This window comes from Panicum virgatum, chromosome 8K (assembly GCF_016808335.1).
Source record: "Panicum virgatum strain AP13 chromosome 8K, P.virgatum_v5, whole genome shotgun sequence".
Taxonomy (NCBI): domain Eukaryota; kingdom Viridiplantae; phylum Streptophyta; class Magnoliopsida; order Poales; family Poaceae; genus Panicum; species Panicum virgatum.
The window spans coordinates 12,512,103-12,530,984 of NC_053143.1; the positions used below are offsets into that span (position 1 = coordinate 12,512,103).

Below are 18,882 nucleotides of genomic sequence, written 5' to 3' on the forward strand. Positions count from 1 at the left end.
CGTTACAGTATTATTTGATTCAGGGGCGTCTCATACCTTTATTAGCAAGGGGTGTGTTGTTAGACTGGGGTTGAAAATTGAAAGCATGCCCAAGCCATACCATATTCATTCGCCTGGGGGAAAGTTAATCACCAATCAGTTTGTTAAGCAAGTACCCCTACAGTTGCAAGGAAATTTTTTTTCCTACGGCCCTGATTATGTTACCAACCCAATGGATAGATATTATATTGGGTATGAACTGGATGGAGGGTCAGGGAGTTACTCTGGACACGACCTCACAATCTGTGCACATCTAATCCTCTACTCATGGTAGTATGACTTTGAATTTAGGGATCACGTGTCTTTGACTCATACCGTGAACCACGCCGAAGACAAGAAGCTAGCAGATATACTAGTGGTGTGTGAGTATCCGGACGTCTTTCCGGATGATTTGCCTGGAATGCCGCATGATCGTGACGTGGAGTTTACCATTGAATTGCAACCGGGTACGGCACCGATTTCTAGGAGGCCTTACCGGATGCCACCCAATGAGCTGGCGGATTTAAAGAAACAATTACAGGAATTGCTGGATAAGGGTTATATCCGTCCTAGCACGTCACCTTGGGGCTGTCCTGCACTCTTTGTGAAAAAGAAAGATTAAAGCCTCAGGTTGTGTGTGGACTATAGACTTCTGAATGCCGTCACAATCAAAAATAAATATCCCCTTCCCCGGATTAATATTCTGTTTGATCAGCTATTCGGGGCCAAAGTATTTTCCAAGATTGATCTCCGCTCTGGCTATTATCAGATAAAGCTTAGAGCTGAGGATATTCCCAAGACGGCTTTTTCCACCAGATACGGACTTTTTGAATATCTGGTCATGTCTTTCGGGCTAACGAATGCCCCTGCTCATTTCATGTATCTCATGAACTTGGTGTTCATGCCCGAGCTAGATAAGTTCGTCGTGATTTTCATTGACGACATCCTGATATTTACCAAGAATGAAGAAGAACATGCAGAGCATCTCCGCATTGTGCTTCAGCACCTGCGGGAGCACAAGCTGTATGCCAAATTCAGTAAATGTGATTTCTAGCTCAAGGAAGTCCAGTTCTTGGGCCACATCATCTCAGACAAGGGGATTTCTGTTGATCCTAGCAAGATTCAGGATGTCCTGAATTGGAAGACTCCAGAGTCTGTTTCAGAGATCCGGAGTTTCCTTGGGCTAGCAGGGTATTACCGGCGGTTTGTACCTGAGTTCTCAAAAATTGCTAGGCCCATGACTGAGTTACTCAAGAAAGGGGTGAGATTTAGTTGGGACGACAAATGCGAGCAGGCCTTCTGGACTTTGAGGAAGCTTCTGATGTCTGCCCCTGTCCTCACTCAGCCAGATATTACTCGGCCTTTCGATGTGTATTCTGATGCATCAGGTACGGGTCCCGACTACGTTCTCATCCCTGTTTGTTTTCGCCAGATATTATTCGGTCATTAATACTTGTTGTAATGCATCAGGTACGGGCCTAGGCCGCGTCCTTATGCAGGATCAGTGAGTGATTGCTTATGCCTCCAGAGCCCTCAGACGGCACGAAGAGAATTATGCTACACATGATCTGGAGCTGGCAGCAGTCATGCATTAAAGATTTGGCGCCATTATCTTCTGGGCAATCCCATTCACATATACCCAGACCACAAGAGTCTTAAGTATATTTTCACCCAGAGCGAGCTGAATTTGTGCCAGAGACGGTGGTTGGAGCTGATCATAGACTATGATTTGGAGATTCATTATCACCCGGGCAAGGCTAACGTTGTAGCCGATGCCTTAAGTTGCAAGGCAAGTTGTAGCTGTGTGTCCGCTACAGTCCTGCATGAATCCTTGTGCCAAGAGATGGAGAAGATGAACTTGGCTATTGTGTCTGAGGGAACACTGGCTAACATTACCATCACCCCTACACTTCGTGATCAAATTGTTGCTGCTCAGAAAAATGATGTGGGCATGGATAAGATCAGACAACGGCTCAGTGGGAATGATCCTCAGGTTCAATGCTTTCATCAAGATAGTGAAGGGGTTCTATGGTTCATGAATCAGTTAGTGGTACCTAAAGATTTGGGGCTTCGGAAGCAGATTCTAGATGAGGCTCATCTCTCTAGGTATTCCATCCATCCTGGCAGCAACAAAATGTATCAGGACCTCAGACAGCGGTTGTGGTGGACAAAAATGAAGCGGGAAGTCGCCCAATATGTGTCTGAGTGTGACATTTGTAAAAGGGTGAAAGTGAGCCACTTGAGGCCAGCTGGTCTTCTACAGCCCCTGACTATTCCATCAGGAAAATGGGAAGATATTAGTATGGATTTTATTGTCGGACTTCCCAAGACTGCAAAGGGTTATGACTCCATTTGGGTTGTAGTGGATCGCTTCACAAAATCCGCTCATTTTATTCCAGTCAAAACAGGGTATAAATCCCACCAGTATGCCGAGTTGTACATTGCCTGGATTGTGAGTCTTCATGGTATTCCTAAGACCATTATATCTGACAGGGGCTCACAGTTTGTTGCACGCTTTTGGGAATAGTTGCATGGAGCTCTTGGTACTCAACTCATCCGCAGCTCGGCTTATCATCCCCAAACCGACGGACAGACGGAGAGAATAAATCAGATTCTTGAAGATATGCTTCGAGCTTGTGCGCTCACATACAACCAGAAATGGGATGATTGTTTACCTTTGGCTGAGTTCGCCTATAACAACAGTTATCAGGAGAGTATCAAAATGGCTCCCTTTGAGGCCTTATATGGGCGAAGATGTAGGACTCCATTGAACTGGTCGGAAGTTGGGGAGAGGAATTTCTTTGGGCCGGATATAGTTAATAAAGCTAAAGAGCAAGTTCAGCTCATACAGAAAAATTTGAAAACGGCTCAATCCCGCCAAAAGAGTTATGCGGACAAAAAGCGACAAGCTATCTCGTTCCAAGTGGGGGATCATGTCTATTTGCGGGTATCTCCAATGAAGGGGGTCCGGCGGTTCAGGGTCAAAGGAAAGCTCGCACCTTGCTATGTTGGGTCTTTTCCCATTCTTGAGCGGTGTGGGCCAGTGGCATATCGCCTGGAACTCCCTGCACGATTATCCGCAGTGCATAATATATTCCATGTCTCGCAGCTCAGAAAATGCCTTCGTGTTCCCACCAAGATTGTGGATATAGATGAGTTACAATTGGAGCCCGATCTTGTGTATCCCGAGCACCAGGTGAGAATTGTCGATAATAAGACTCGAGTCACTCGAAATCACACTAGCAACTTTTATAAAGTGCAATGGAGTAATCACTCCGAGCGGGAAGCAACTTGGGAGACGGAGGAATTTGTTCGGACTAAATGTCCGGAACTATTACAAACCTATCAAGGTACTCATCAAGTCCTAACTTTCCATTTAGTGCATTTATTAAATCTCGGGACAAGATTTCTTTTAGGGGGTAGGATTGTAACACTCAGGTATTAATCCACTAGTTAGTTAAATTAATCTCCGGTCATTAGTTTCAAACCACGCGACGAAGCACCAAACTTGTTTCTGTCAGCCCTGGGCCAGTTCAGCCCGGACCGGTCTGACCGGTATGGGCGACCGGTCTGACCGGTCTAGCCCGAGTTGGTCGGGTTGGGCCCCACAACATTTAAATCTCTCTCTCTCACTCACTCCTACACCAGAACCCATGTCCTCAGCACCCAGCTCTCTCCCTCCCGAGCTCCCTCCTCCCCAAACCCTCCCTTCTAAATTCCTCACCCCAAATCCATTCCAAGGCTAGGGGAGCTTCAAATCGGAGTCAAGGATCATCTCCTCCATGTTCTCCTCCATGGGGTGACGCGGGATTGCAAGTTCTTCGTAGGGAAGGAGCCATTCAAGGTAAATTAGAAGTTTGGATCGATGTCTTGTTCTAGAAGGTTTTAGGTGGTGTACTTTGATCAAAAGCGTCCCCATGAACCCTTGAACTAGATCCTAGAAGGTATTTGGAGTTGGTGGGCGATCTTCGCCACGCCAAGGAATCCTAGGTTTTCACTGGGTAGGACCGGTCTGACCGGTCAGAGGGACCGGTCTGACCGGTGTCACGGTAGGTTCAGTAGGACCGGTCTGACCGGTGGGGTGTTGGCTGAGAAGGTAAAAGTCGGGGTAGTTGGTACAATTGGTTAGAAATTATTTTGGCTATTAGTTACTTATAATTTTTATAACTCATGCATGCATTCTCATGTCATATGCATATGCACACGTGTAGTAGCCACGGCGGAGGAGGTCGTGTACGAGGTGGTTGCGGAGCCACAGGAGCCGCAGGGGCCAGCCCCGCAGGAGGAGGTTCGCGGGGAGTCGGCCCAAGGCCCAACTCATCCTAGTGTTGAGCAGCAGACGCAAGGCAAGCCCCGTGCAACTCCTATTATTTCTAATTATAACACCTATATATGTCTCTATTACTTGTGCATTAGGTTTAGGAATTTCTTGGAACCCTAGCTGCATGATCCCTAGATTTCCTCGAGTTTATACTAGTATGTATAGGACGATAGAAGTGTTATGCTGAATAGTTCCCGGTAGAAGACGAGTGACCTCTTACCACACGCGAGATATAGGATGTTTAGAAGTCGAGTAATTTCCGGTTACTCGCGAGATACAGGGTATAGTCATATTCCAGTACATGAGTTGTGAAATTGGTACGCAATGAATGGAGAATTGAGACCGGACGGGGAATGATGATGTATAGGTATGGCAGCAGGACAGGGTTCCTGGGTGTCTTAGTCCCGTCTGTGTCGGTTAAGGACCGAGCCGTTATTGGCCCTGCTGATCATGTTTGAACTGTACTAACCGCATACCTGGAGTAGGAGGTAGTCGAAGCCGGTAAGCCGAGTACTGCCTTGCTTCGAAAGTACAGGAACCCGCACCCAACTCCTGGGGCGAGTCGAGTAGTCGCGAAGAATTGGAATGCATATGTTTACTTTTGGTGGTCTCACGTTGAGCTCGGCTGACCATATATCGTTGGGCTGGTTCCTGTAGTTCGAGGCGGGGAGAGGAATGGTTGGCATGAATAGTCTGACGGGGCAAATACGTGTTGTGTTGGTTAGGTCCACCTTGCAAGGTTAAATCGGATCGATTCGCCGTCAGTCGCTCTCGGATATGAGCACCTTGATCACCGAGTGGCAGCGTAGTGCGAGTAGGGATGATAAGTGATTAATATAAGGTTTCTCTATATTGATTTTATACCTGTTGCTCCACAATGTTTGCTATAGTTAGTTTATGCTAATGATAGATCATGGTTAGATTATATATACAATCTGTGCTAAAATCATGAAAGTAAGGACTTACTTTAGCCGCGGTTTCTGCAAAATAACCACCAGCCAAAAGCCTTACATGTCTAGTTATGTGGGCTAAGTTATACCCACTAGTCGGGTAAGCCTTGCTGAGTATTAGAATACTCAGGGTTTGTTGCCACATTTATTATTGCAGGATACCCGGACGTCGACTTCTGCCCCTGTTGTGTCAAGTTCATCCGCCGGGATGCAGAGGGGTGGCAGGTCGAGGAGCGGGACCCTTAGGTTAGGGCGCTGTCGAGTTGTACACTTGTGGCCTGAGTGTGCAGCCTTTCTATTTTGCGTAAACCGGTTTGACCGGTCCGTGGGACCGGTCTGACCGGTGGAGTTGGCAGCGGGGTGCCGACCGGTCCGACCGGTTGGGTGAACCGGTCGACTAGTTCGACCGGTTGGGTGAACCGGTCCGACCGGTCGGGGTGGATTAGAACTGATGTAAGCTAGAGTAGTTGTAGGATCTTTGTATTCGACTTCAGTCATGTCTATGTAAGTGTTAATCTTGTAAATTATTTATGTATTTGAACTCGGTTTGTAAAACTAAATGTTTCTTGTCGTGAACACTCTTGTATTTTCAAGTAATGAGTCGTGCTTGTACCATCTGCGCCCACCTTCGTGTGGGACTACCGGTGTTGTTTCGATCGGGCCGTGGGTTGAGAAAGGATCGCCAAATTAAGCCGTTAAGCTAATGCGCCTGATGTGTTCAAATGACAGCCATTACGCTTAATTAGAGTTTTAATTTGGCGGTTCCGTCACACGGAGCACAAGGTGACGTTCCGCTCCGAGTGCCCCTGCCCGATGGCGAGGGTGCACGTGACGTGCGCCAGCGTCGACGGCAGTGCGGAGCCGCTGGACGCCGACAAGGTGGAGGTGGACTACGGGATGTGCGTCCTCAAGCAGCCCGTCGTCGCCGGCACGCCCTACTCGTTCAACTACGCCCTCGCCGCGCCGGTCAACTTCCACGTCTTCAGCGGCGCACTACCACAAAACGGAGATTTCATGAGGGGGGCTCCATTTTCATGAGAGTAATGAACAACTCTCATGAAATACTTTATTTTCTTGAAGGTGGTCTAAAAACTCTCACGAAAAGCTATTTTTGTGAAGGTATTTATGGACCTCCACGAAAATAACTGTTTTCGTGAAGGTGTTGAAAAAACTCTCACAGAATCTATGTAGATTTCGTGAAGGTGTTATTTAACACTCATGAAAAGCTATTTTCATGTAGGTATTTACAGACCGTCATGAAAATGATTATTTTTCATGAAGGTGATGCAGCAACTCTCATGAAATATGTGTTGATTTGGTGACAACATACTCTCATGTAATAGTTGGATGTACACTCTAGTGTTCCAAGTCACAATAGTTATTAAATTTTAATAATATCTAAATTCTCTCAAACAATTATGAAATTTGGCTAAGCACCAATATAAATCCTTATGACTTGCCCAAAAAAATTTCATGATGAAAATCTTGTTTCGGTAAAAACTTGTTTCCTTTGGTGTTCATTTGAGAGCATTTGTTCAAAGTCAACTATCTCCACTTTAACAAGATCCAAGGTGATATCCTACTTCATCTTTTTTTTCAAAAAATTAATATAACCTTGATTAAGTATGTTTTCCATTCAAATAATTTAACCACACCTTTAAGGCAATAATATACATTTCTTAGTATTGTAATTTATTTATACCAATTTATTTGAATTACATCACCTTTGAACTAGATGAATTGTAAAAGTTATCCCTAAGTTCCAAAGAAACATATATGGAGTTAGATTTATACATTTCAATACAACATGAAAATTGGGAAGGAAATATTTAAATGTTTAGTTATATACTTTACACTCTTGTTTTCTTAGTCACTTTATAGGTTCTAAAATTTAATAATACCTTAATTTTCTCAGAAAATTATGAAATTTAGATAGTTTCATCAATAAAATAAAATTAAGTTAATGGTTTGGTTCATTTAGTGGTCATATCGAATCACAAGTTCACGTCAACTCTCTCTTCTCTAGCAAGATTCTAAGTGATCAATAGATAACTTTACTTTTTCGCATAAAAATTGATACAACAATGAGCTAGTATATTTGTTAATGAAGACACTTGAACTATACTTTTTATGCAATTTTGTGCCTTTTGAAACGAATTTAATTGCATTTCAATTTAAGCAAAATACCTGTTAATTTTTTGTTAAACGGGCTGAAACACCTACACCTGGGCCGCTTCTTTTTGGCTCGCCCACACGGCCTTCCATGGCCCGATCAGTTCTGACCGTCCACCTCCGATCTGACGGTTTGGATCGCGCTGTAATGGGATGAAAGGGCTGCTGGTCGACTCATCTTGAAACCCTAGCTTCTTCTCCTCCCCCCCTCTGTTCACATCTCCTATGGCGGCTCATCTCATCTGGGGGCGCTCCCTTCCCCTGCCTGCAATCCCAAAGCCATCTCTCTTTCTCAGCAGCAGCAGCAGTAATAGCAGCAGGTCGAGGAGCAGAGAGGCTCGATGGGGATCTGCGTGTCGTCGAGGCTGGTGGAGCAGGAGCAGGAGTGCGACGAGAGCGTGGTGTACGTGATGGACGAGCAGTGCGGCGGTGGGGGAGGCGAGGACGGGACGGGGACGGCCGTGGCGCGGCGCCGGCGATGATGGCGACGGCAGCCTGCCGGAAGGTGCCGTGGGATCTCTCCTATCTGCTTTTTTCTCGGGTCATTTTGGTTCACAACTGCCTCTGCAGTTTCCTCCGTCTCTCTGCTCATTTCTTCCCCTCTCTCTCTCCATTTTTTTTACAGCTGAGCTCTGGTAGATCTGTACCGGAGCCGTTGCCGCTGGTGCCGGGCCGGGCTCACCTGTCGCAGGGCGTGCCGCCGCTCGGCTTGGCCACTGCAGCAAAGCTCCTAAAGAGCGTTGGTGCCAGATCTACAGGGGCGGCTTGTTTGATGGTTCAGGTTTGTTTTCACAAAGCACAGCCTGTTTGTTCAAATGCTCTATTGCAAAGATGGTTACTTTGCTATTCTGCATAATCAGTTGCCTCAACGAACCTGATTAGTTGCTTGTATTTTGAAGGTTATAATACCCGACTTGTTCTGTATTTTGAGCCTGTTTGTTTTCAGCTGTCTTGTTCAGGAAGCTGAAAAAAGGATAGCTGAACTGACTTTGAAGGGTCGAAGTGCAGTAGAAGCTGAGCTTGAGACTTAATGTTTCATACTAAGGCTTTCTCCAACCATTCCCCCCATCCAACTCCCCCCAAACATACTATTTACTATATTTTACTATCTCTCTCCAAAAGATTTCTCCCCCTTTAACTTCTTCTCTCCAACCATTCCCTCCATATCTATTCCTCCTATATATTATCACTCATTAACTAACTATTTAATTAACGTTTTTGAATTTAAAAAAAATCATACACTATTTGTACTGCCATAATACACATTATCATCGTGTTACGGGCTCAAACGGGATTAATATCGCGAAGAAACGGTGTGATTAGAAATATAGTGGGAGTTGAAACTCCCCCATACGTGGGGGGAGATTCATCTCTCCCCCTGCGTAGGGGGAGCTGTGGGGGGAGCCGTTGGAACGCTCGCTCCCCCCAAAGCCCCCCCTACGTAGCGTGGGGGGCGGCTTACGGTGAGCCGTTGGAGCTCGCCTAAAGGTTGCTTTGTACCCTTCTTTGATAATTCACCTAACACCAGTTAATCCTATGTTCTTTTATTCTCCATAATACTAATACAAGTTCTCTTATCTCCTTTTGTAGACAGTGAAAAGGGATCTCCTTTTGTTAAGGTGGAATCTGCATGGGGACTTGTTACTTGTTAAGGTGGAAGGGTACAATAGCCTCTTCTGTAGTTTGTGTATATATGATGTTCTAAACTAACTGTAGGAGCTGGACTTGTTTTGTAGCCTACTTTAAGTTCTTTTGGTTCAAAGTGAAGTTATGCAACACTACTTTAATGATATCTATATGAATGATGGATTTGTGCTGAATTGATATGTGGGGTTATTTGTGCTGGAATAAGATCAGATGTTTTATGTGTGTATTTCTTCCTGTGGCACGAACTCATGAAAATGGCATTATTTTTGTGGTGGAACTAACTCATGGAAATGACACTATTTTCATGACGGGATGAACGCTCATGAAAATGAAATCTGCCCTTTGGCTCAGCATTTTTCGTGGCGGCCTGCATTTATTTCGTGGTGGTTTCACATGGTCACGAAAGTGAATTTTTATGGGTGTTAGCCTACAGGAAAAATATTCAAGGTGGCTTTTTCGTGATGTCTGGCTCTCATGAAAATAATCTTGGAGGCCAGGTGGTAGAATTCATTTCGTGGAGGTCACTGACATGAAATGCCTCCACGAGAATGGATCCTGGCGGTTGACTTTCACGAGAATGGTATTTTCGTGAAGCCTGATCTGTGAGTGGGTTTTCGTGAGAGTTGGACGTCACAGATTATTTTCATGACGGTTTTACCTATTTTCGTGACTATTTTCAGCTCTCACGAAATTTCAAGATTCTGGTAGTGGCGGCCCAGCATGCGGCGTTTGACAGCTGTACAGATTTTGATTGCGGTCCCTGTAGCCGAAGATGCAGGGAATAATTGTATGGGATAACGTACCAATTTTCATAGTATCTTGGTTATCAACGTATCAAGATATGAAAACTGTAGGAAATAATAAATGCATAGTTATTCAAGATAATCAAAGCACTTTAATGCTGTGCATATATGCATTTTTCTAGTCCCCTGTATACAACAATGCATTTTTGCCACATGGATTCGAAGAAAACCATAACACGCTATTAAAAATAAAGTGATAAAAGCAATGGAGAAATGAGGATCACAAAGATAGTGATTTTTTTTGTTTTCGTTCCACTACTACAGAACTCTTGATTTGTTCCGGTTGGGAAATCTCTATTGTTAGGGCGAGGGCAATGTTAGAGGACCGCATGGTCCATAAGGCGGGGGCCACACCAGGTGTCAATAGTCTAAAAGTTACTTCACAATGTGCAAATAACTAGGTAGGTCATACGGTGAGTCCCACAAGTTAAAAAAATTCTGTTTTTACTCAACCTCCTCATTTCCAACACCAACTGGTTCAGTTTAATATCCATTTGTACACAGTAAAATCAAAAGTTAATATATTCTATTCTCTTATGGCCGGTCCATATGGCTATGAACTACTTTAGCAATCATTACTATAAAGACCACATGTGCAATGTATATAGCCAGTCCTCAAAGGTGCATTTATTGCATAATGACCACTTGTTTACCACATTGCGGCTGCCCTTAGGACTAAAGAGGTCGCTAGTCCCACCCTGGACGAAAAGGGCTGCCAGCTCCGACGTGGTGGGCACACCCTATGGTTCTTGTTTGTAAAGGTCTTTTTTTCTCTTTTCTTTTCTATTTATTTCTTTTTTATATCAATTATACTTTTGTATTTGAATTCTATGCGAAGTATGAACTCTACTAATATATCTGTACATATTTATATATATATAATATTTGTCTTTAATATTTACCATATGTCATATGGCGATTCGTGTGTGTGAATGTATGTATCTATATATATATATACATATATATATATATATATACACACACACGGTAGCGCTATTCTACACTCTAGTTGTAGAATGGGATTCTACACCCAACCAACCCAACACCAACCAGACTCATAACCCCACCACTCCGACCCGTCCCCCCGGGTGTCCAGCTTCTTTGTTCACGAGCACGAGCCGCGAGCGGCGCGGAGCGGGCGCGAGTGGCGAGTGCGAGATCTTCCAGAATCGACGGCGCGCAGGACGGTGGTGGCTGCGGCAGCGCGCAGGAGTGTGAGGCGGCAGCGGCCCGCTGGCTGGTGCTGGCAGCAGCGGCGACGCGCTGAGGGGCGGCGGCGCGCGGAGGGGCAAGGTGTGGCGGAGCGTAGGATGGCGAGGGTAGTGGTAGCGCGCAGCGGGACGAGGCTCCCATAGTAGCAGCGCGACCAGCGGTTGGCGGCGCAAGGAACAGCGCAGCCAGCTAGCAGTCCCCGATCTGAGGACCAAGGGCGCGCGACAGGGGGAGCAGAGGCGCTGCGGCCCGCTGCTGGGCAGTGGCGACGCGGGTAGCAGTGGCGTTGAGGGTTCCCCTCGGCTTCTTCTCCATGGATTAGATTGGGAAATCAAAAATTACTGAGCCTTCCGCTAAAGTTCAATAAATTACCGAAGCACTTGGCATCTTCTCTTAGTAATTGAGCTACTACTCATCATGTTCTAACTTTTCTTTCTTTCTTTTTGCTGTGATTGAGTTCAGTAATTTAGTTTTAAACATCGAGATCAGTAATTGATATTATAATGAGTCAATTCAGCCTAGCAATCAGTGTTGATGATCTATCAAATCACAGGAGTACTAAAATTACTGAATTCATGTATGCATGAATTACTAAATTCAGTAAAATTATGGATGATTTCTCGAATTACTAAAATACTAAAGTTACTGATGTATCACGGCAAGTTGTTTTTTATTAAACAAAAATGTATTACTGATGCTCTCTTGTATTACTAGATTACTGGTTGCATTGGTCAGTAGGTTTTATGTAATGTTGGTAGTATCAATCACATTGCTCGTTCAAGGGGAAACACAAGGCGGAAGTTTAGAATAGGAGGCCGGGGATGGAGGCGTGCCCTTTTTACACACATTGTGCTTCAGCATAACTACAAGCACGTCCCTACACTACGTATAAGGAAGCGTACGAGAGCGCACAAGGTGAAAACCCAACTATGATGAATCCAGTTGACACCATATGTGCAAGCCATGTCCTCTACCCCAATGTTTTGCGCATCCTACACAGTGTTGACCAACATATATTACTGGATTACTGAATATTTATTACTATAATGTTGGATACTGAATACAAGACATGTGCACAAACATCACTGGATCACAAAAAATTCTATTGATTTGCTAGATAAATTGTAAAAAGAATTACTAGGCCTGCATGTATTGAATAATTGTAAAAAGAATTACTAGACCTGCATGTATTGAATAACTGAATCTACATATACATAAAAAATACTGAATTGATGTATCACCATGTTACTGGACCCAAATGAATGTACAGAATTATTAGATGTATTACCAAATAAACATATACAAAGGTATTGTTGGATGAACATATGCATATGCATTACTGAATAACTGAAACTGTGCATTACTGAAATGAAGCATGTAAATGGTTGTTACAAGAAAATGATTCCCCCAAAACATGAGAAGTTACTAGAAGTGCATAATACTGAATAACTGATTCTCTAGATTACCGAAAATTCAAGCATATACATTTAGTTGGCGGTGAGCATGGATGTATGGATAACTGGAAATACTGAATAACTGGATGTCCCTGTTACTGAAATGAAGTATGTACATGGTGTGTTACTGGGGAAACCATTCATCAATAATCTGAGGAACCGCTGAAAAAAAGTACATAATACTGAATAGCAAGTTCCCTGGATTAGATATACATGTAGTTGGGCGGTGACTACGCATGTGTACACATATTAGTTAAGATTGTCTATCTCATGCAGCCTCCAAAAATACAAAAAGTCTTCAAAAAACACATGAAGCATCTTTCTCTTCACTTGGAACCCTCTCCCCTTGTGTCGTGTGCATGAGGTGACAGAGTTGGAAAGTGGTGCCATGCCCACATAAACCTGACACCAGTAAAACTCTGAAAAGATCATTGACAAAAATAGAGCAAGAATGACATGATATTAAATTGCTGGGTTACTGCTTTACCGAGAGTAACTGAATTACTACAAAGTATTACTAGGTTATAGAGAATTTACTGAAAAATGTGCAAGTAATTCTCGGGTGTCGAGGGATTACTGATATTTGTAAGTATTACTGGAACTGGAGACATACCGTAAGCAAGGGCAGTAGGACGACCCCATATCTGATAGAATTGGAGTTTAGTTCTTTATCATCAACCATCAGTAATGAAAAAAATATTGGCTATCTACGAAACCTAAAAAATTATTGATACTAAATCCTAACAAAAACTACTAGCCTAACTAGCCAACATGGAGCACAGTTTAGAGCATCAAAATGTATTCAGTGATCGCTGACAAAAAATGGCTTGTGATTTTGGATAATGAACATTACTCCCGCTGTTCTTACCTCATGTTGTCAGCATCATTGCTTGCTTAACGACTAGCTTGATGTGATCAACGTGTCTCCATTTCCAGCATACCGCGAGAAACCCTAGAACACATATATCAATCAAATATTGCGCAGATGATTCAGTAATTAGCATATTCAAACTATGTTGAGTGTCTGGCTCTAGATGATTCATGAGATGATTGAGCTCAATAGTTTTTTTAGTTTCAGTAGTTTTAGTTACTGAGCTCTATTTCAATCTCATGTAGTGAGATAGTCTAGTATTTCATTACTGAACTACTAAACTACCTACTCGGTTCAGATCATAAGTGCTCAGAAAAAAATACAGAACTAACCACTAAACCTAACAAAATTACTGATACCACTGGCCTAACTAAATTTTGAGCATCAACATTTATTAGTGATTGCCAACAAAAATAAGTGGTGCTGGAAATAATCGTAGACAAAAATAGGCATGTGAAGTTGGATATTAAGCACTACTCCCACTGTTTTTACGAATTTATCAGTGCCGTTGATTGCTTAATGACCAGCTTGATGGGATCAACATGTCTCCATTCAAATTTTGCATACATGGATACGATCGGATAACTCAAGAAAGAGTTAAAGAGCACTTCAAGCTGAAGCCGAAGCCGGAGCCCGAGAAAGTGATAAATCCGATAGATTTGAAATTTTTTAAGGGAATGTGCGAAGCAAATAAGAGAAAATTCATTCCGAGAGACCCCCCTTCAGACTATGAACGCACAATTATCAAAACTTGAGAAAAAGAAGAGACAATCAAAGTCGTCGTCGTCCGACGTTCCACAGCTCGGAGCCCAAAAGAAACAATCAATAGAGCCTCTCGTAGTGGGACAGACGACGCAAGAACAAGACTTTGTTATATTTTTGAAAGAATCAAACCTGACGGCCGCTCAGATTGCAGGGGGAGAAGATATTCCAAAGGCCGATGTGGTCGTCAAATGGACGTTTGAGATCGGCAAAACTCTTGTACCCCCCGAAGTAGTGTTTGTGCTTCCAACGCAAATGTATAAGCTGCACCAGCACTACATGCGTGCGATGGACGATTGCATCTTCATGCAGGGCGTAAAGATTAAAGATGACGATTTTTTACAGGGGGAGGCCATTATATGGATAAACAGGGAAGAAATTTACCAACTATTCCATCAGGAGGCCCTCGACATCTCTATGGTCGGCTTGTGGGTTCTGTAAGTATTTTACTCTCCTTACGTATTGTTTTGCATGATCTCAACATACTGATCTCTTGATTTATTCGGTATCATGTAGAATGGAGATACATACTTGCAGAAGAAAGGGATACTCTCACCTCAGCTTCATCAACCCAATTACTTGTAATTGGAGGCTTCTACGTGACAATTCCGATGAGATATTCCAAAACTTGTTCAAGTACATAAGCGTTCATCACAACAAGCAAATGATATTGTTTCCTTACAACTTTGCGTGAGTGATTCCTTCCGTCTAACTCTTTCTATTCTGTAATCGAATTGTTTAAAACTTAACTACCAAGAACTGCCTCCGTATAATCTTGCAGTGAACACTTTGTCCTAATTGTCATAATTCCCGAGAAGAGCCTACTCGTGGTTATGGACTCATTGAGGAGACCTCCAGAACAATACGAAAATCTTCTTAACATGATGAAAAAGTAATTCTACCACTACTCCGTCGATGACCGATAATTTGAATCACTTTGTTACTTGACTATAATTGTTCTAATCATGCACAGGGTTTGGAAAGAATTCGCTAAAAATCATCCAGGCAAATTTGACAAGGAATTGAAGATCAAGACAGATTTTTCGGTACGCACTTGGATGATTCGTTGCATGATTCATTAGTTTTATTATATATTCATGTAAATACCTGATAATTTCTTCTCTCTTAAAGTGTATGAGGCAGAAACCAGGCACTGTATTGTGCGCATACTATGTATGCGAGAACATCCATGGTCTGGTAGGTCCTCCAAAGGGCTGGACAGATTGGGAGGAGGAAGTAAGTAAAAAACTTGTTAATATTTGAACTCGTATTTTAATTAGTATAAATTAATTATCCCCTTTTTCCATAGGTCGGGGAGATGCGTGATAAACTCATACCGGAGGAAAAGATTATGGCGATTCAAGAACAATTCTCCGGATTTATTGTTGAGCAAGTCCTCGATCCAAAAGGCGAATTCTACTATGATGGAATATCTAATATTGACAATCACAGCAAATATGACAATATACTTGTATATATGTAATTAAGAACGAATATAACTATGTAAATATATATGTGTGTCTATGTATTAAATTTCTATTTATGAGTATGTATGTATGTATGTATTAAATTTCCAAAAGACGAATTCTACTATGTAATTAAGAACGAATATACTTATGCAAATATGATGTAGTATGTATGTATTATATATATAAGCATTCCAATAATATATATGTGTATATATATATTTATATAATATTGGTCCTAGACATTTTCATATGTAAAGGAATTCACATGTATAGATATGTGTATACATATATATATATAAGTGAATTAATTTATATATGAAAACTATCTAGGACAAATATTACATAAGTAACTATATATATGTATATATTAGTGGAGATCATACACACTGAATTCCAATACATAAGTTTAATTGAAATGCAAAATTATAATTGAAATAGAAAAAGAATTGAGAAAAAAACATGAAAAAAAAGAGACCTTTTGTCCCGGTTGGTAACACCAACCGGGACAAAAGGTCCTCTTTTGTCCCGGTTGCCACACCCGGGACAAAAGGGCACCCCTTTTGTCCCGGACTGGCGTTCCCGGTTGGGAAACCGGGACAACAACGGTTTCCCAACCGGGACAAATCAACGTTTTTGTAGTAGTGGGAATTGCATAAATTAGAAAAACAATGCAGTGTGATGCTCACCGGAGCACCTCACGTAGGATCAGGATGCCTCTTCAACCTGCTGCTCATCGGATCGTGCAGGGAGGGAGCACTAGGCGTGCAGGGGAGGGATGCTTTCAGGCCGCATCCCCACAGCTCGAGGCTGCCGCGACCACTATGCAAGTGCCCAATGCGAGGATGGGGTGAACGCGGGTATCTGGCAACCTCCGAGACGCCGCTCGATGCTGCTGTAGGCAACCGGCAAGGGCCCAGGCGAGTGTGTGTGGGACCACGTCTACTGCACTCCATCGCTTGTGACGCACCTCGGCCGCTGAAGGATGTCGATGAGGCGCCTCTGCGCCACGCCACTCGCCGCCGCAGCAGCCTCCGCGCCCCGCTCAACACCTCCGCCTCACGCAACTCGACGCCTCTGCGCCTTGGGTGCCAGATGCCTTGAATCTCGCTGCTGTGGCAGAACCACCTGAATTATCCCGGCTCAAGTGCGCAGGCCATCACCATAAAGGCAACACCGACTCAAACGCACTTCAAACGGAACAATTATTGGTCTGTCGGGTAACGTCCCGATACAACCACTGGTTCTCGGATCAAACAAGCATACCCCGCACGAAAGCGAGTCCAGAGATATTACAACCACAATTTTACAACACAGGCAAAATAGTGATTACAACGTGTTTCAAAGTACTTATTACAAAACCAAACTTTGTAAAACAGTTATACAAGCCATAACTTTTAACTTCAGAGTTTAAAAAGCAGCAGAAAAAGAACACGACAGCTACAACACATAGCAAAAGTATACCAGGCTAGCCCAAGCATGGTATCACTCGTCAGGGTCATTGCCGGCCGAAGACGTATCCCACTCTACGGACCAGCCAGGAGGCAAAGAGCAGGGCCAAGACAAACTAGCGACCTGGTCCTCAAAACTCATACCTGAAAAAGGGTTTCAATAGCAAGGCTGAGTATTCTAATACTCAGCAAGACTTAACCGTCAACGGGTATACATAGCCCACCTAACTAGACTATGCGGGGTTCTGTGAGGCTTTGGTTTTCCTTTTGCTGAAAAGCAATAAAGAGTAGGTCCTTACTTTCAAATTTTAGCTTCCAAGATTCTAGTTGATTAACCATTCTATGTATGCAACTACTATTCAACCATGGTAGAACTTTAAGCAAACGCCAAGATTGATCATAATAAAGTTGCTCTTGTTACTCTGTGTGGCAAAGGGATCAAGCAGTCCCAAACCGTGAGAAGCGGACGATTCGAATCGAATTTGTTAACTTGGCTAGGCAGACCTAACACACACATTTGGAACACCGTCGGGTCGTTCCCAAACAACCGTTTACCTTTCTTTCCGGCTTGTGGATAGAGTCGCTCTCCCCGACTACAGGGCTCCAAGGTCCAACCTTGTCCCTCCTAGCCGTTGTGTTGCGCAACATAAAAATAAATCCTATCCCTAAGAGAGAGTGAGAGGTATATCAACTCCCCGGTCCAATCGGCTACTAGGCTTGCCGCGTATCATATTTACGACATGTGGCTAGTACGTTCAAAAACTTAATCACCACTACCACACACCGCGACCTTAGCAAATTCATCAACACAGACGGGGTCTCACACAAGGTCATGATATCGAACACAATACCGTCCGTCGTCCTTATATTGATAACAGAAAGTAAACAAGCAATTCCTATAGAGCTCGCGAGTGACAGGCAATCACTCGACTTTTACCGGTCCTATAAGCTTAGCAATTATTCGAACTCAGGTCTAGTGTTCAGTACATAGGTTCCTAGGATCATGCATCTAGGGTTTCAATTCAAATCCTAAGAACTGTAAATGCACAAGTAAGTAATAACAATAAATGATAATAATTTGAAATATAGGTTATGTCCGGGGCTTGCCTTCTCGGTAGTCACTAACTATTTCAGCCCTGGGCTCTTCTGAACTTTGGTCCGGGGCTTCAGTTAGTACAACAGTGTTCACTTGAGCTTCGAAATCACCTCCATCAGACTCCGGGATCAGCTCGTACGTCCTGTCCGACAGAGCAGTCGTATCTAAATGTAATGCAATAGATGGAATTACAATCACACTTATTTCACGATAAAGTTGTAGTCTACAAATAGCAACACAATTTAGCATATGGGCAATCGTTTATAGAGTAGATAACTAACATATCTAACTACACAAGGCATCATGATCAACAGCACAAAAGAAGCTCACTAACTTCATAAAACAAGTTGTAGTGAAATCCTATAGCTTCCAATTCATGGTTTGCTAAAAATTACCTAACTCAGCACACTTTCAGTAGTAAATTCAGAAAAAATTACATCAAACAGAAGGCAAACAGAGTGATCCACCCTGAAAATTTCATACCAAAACATGCAGCCATTTATTCAGGACAAATCATTTATTATGACAACTCCTAGAACAAGATTGAATTCTACAGATTAAACTATAGCAAAACAAATAATATAAATTAAACAGAATACCAACACAGTGCTAACTAAGCATCTGTAAAATTTTCAGGATTTATTCTGCACAGAATTAAT

General features: G+C 43.1%; 1 protein-coding gene and 1 long non-coding RNA gene across 3 annotated transcripts; one reads left to right on the top strand and one right to left on the bottom strand.

Annotated features, from left to right (window-relative positions):
• The first annotated feature begins 7,433 nt into the window (after positions 1 to 7,433).
• Positions 7,434 to 9,334, top strand: LOC120643962. 2 transcript variants are annotated; one of them, XM_039920481.1, is made up of 3 exons: positions 7,434 to 7,966; positions 8,087 to 8,242; positions 9,052 to 9,334. In XM_039920481.1, the coding sequence occupies exons 1-3, from the start codon at positions 7,940 to 7,942 to the stop codon at positions 9,169 to 9,171; spliced, it is 303 nt and encodes a 100-aa protein (XP_039776415.1). In that variant the 5' UTR covers positions 7,434 to 7,939; the 3' UTR covers positions 9,172 to 9,334. The 2 variants fall into 2 exon arrangements, 1 of the variants encoding a protein (XP_039776415.1); XR_005663252.1 differs by lacking the exon at positions 9,052 to 9,334 and adding an exon at positions 8,408 to 8,427 and having other exon boundaries at positions 7,435 to 7,966.
• A 3,315-nt stretch (positions 9,335 to 12,649) lies between these two features.
• On the bottom strand, positions 12,650 to 16,407 carry LOC120646169. Its single transcript, XR_005664301.1, has 3 exons — positions 16,366 to 16,407; positions 13,446 to 13,529; positions 12,650 to 12,979 (listed from the first exon to the last, which is right to left on the bottom strand). It is a non-coding gene; the product is annotated as an uncharacterized LOC120646169 (long non-coding RNA).
• Between the last annotated feature and the right edge of the window lie 2,475 nt (positions 16,408 to 18,882).

What these genes read in the sequence shown, in the direction of transcription:
- LOC120643962 (XM_039920481.1), top strand. Translation starts at nt 7,940, where the DNA reads ATGATGGCGACGGCAGCCTGCCGGAAG. An exon ending in CGACGGCAGCCTGCCGGAAG is followed by an intron (nt 7,967 to 8,086) that starts GTGCCGTGGGAT and finishes TTTTTTTTACAG; the next exon opens with CTGAGCTCTGGTAGATCTGT. An exon ending in CGGCTTGTTTGATGGTTCAG is followed by an intron (nt 8,243 to 9,051) that starts GTTTGTTTTCAC and finishes CTCCTTTTGTAG; the next exon opens with ACAGTGAAAAGGGATCTCCT.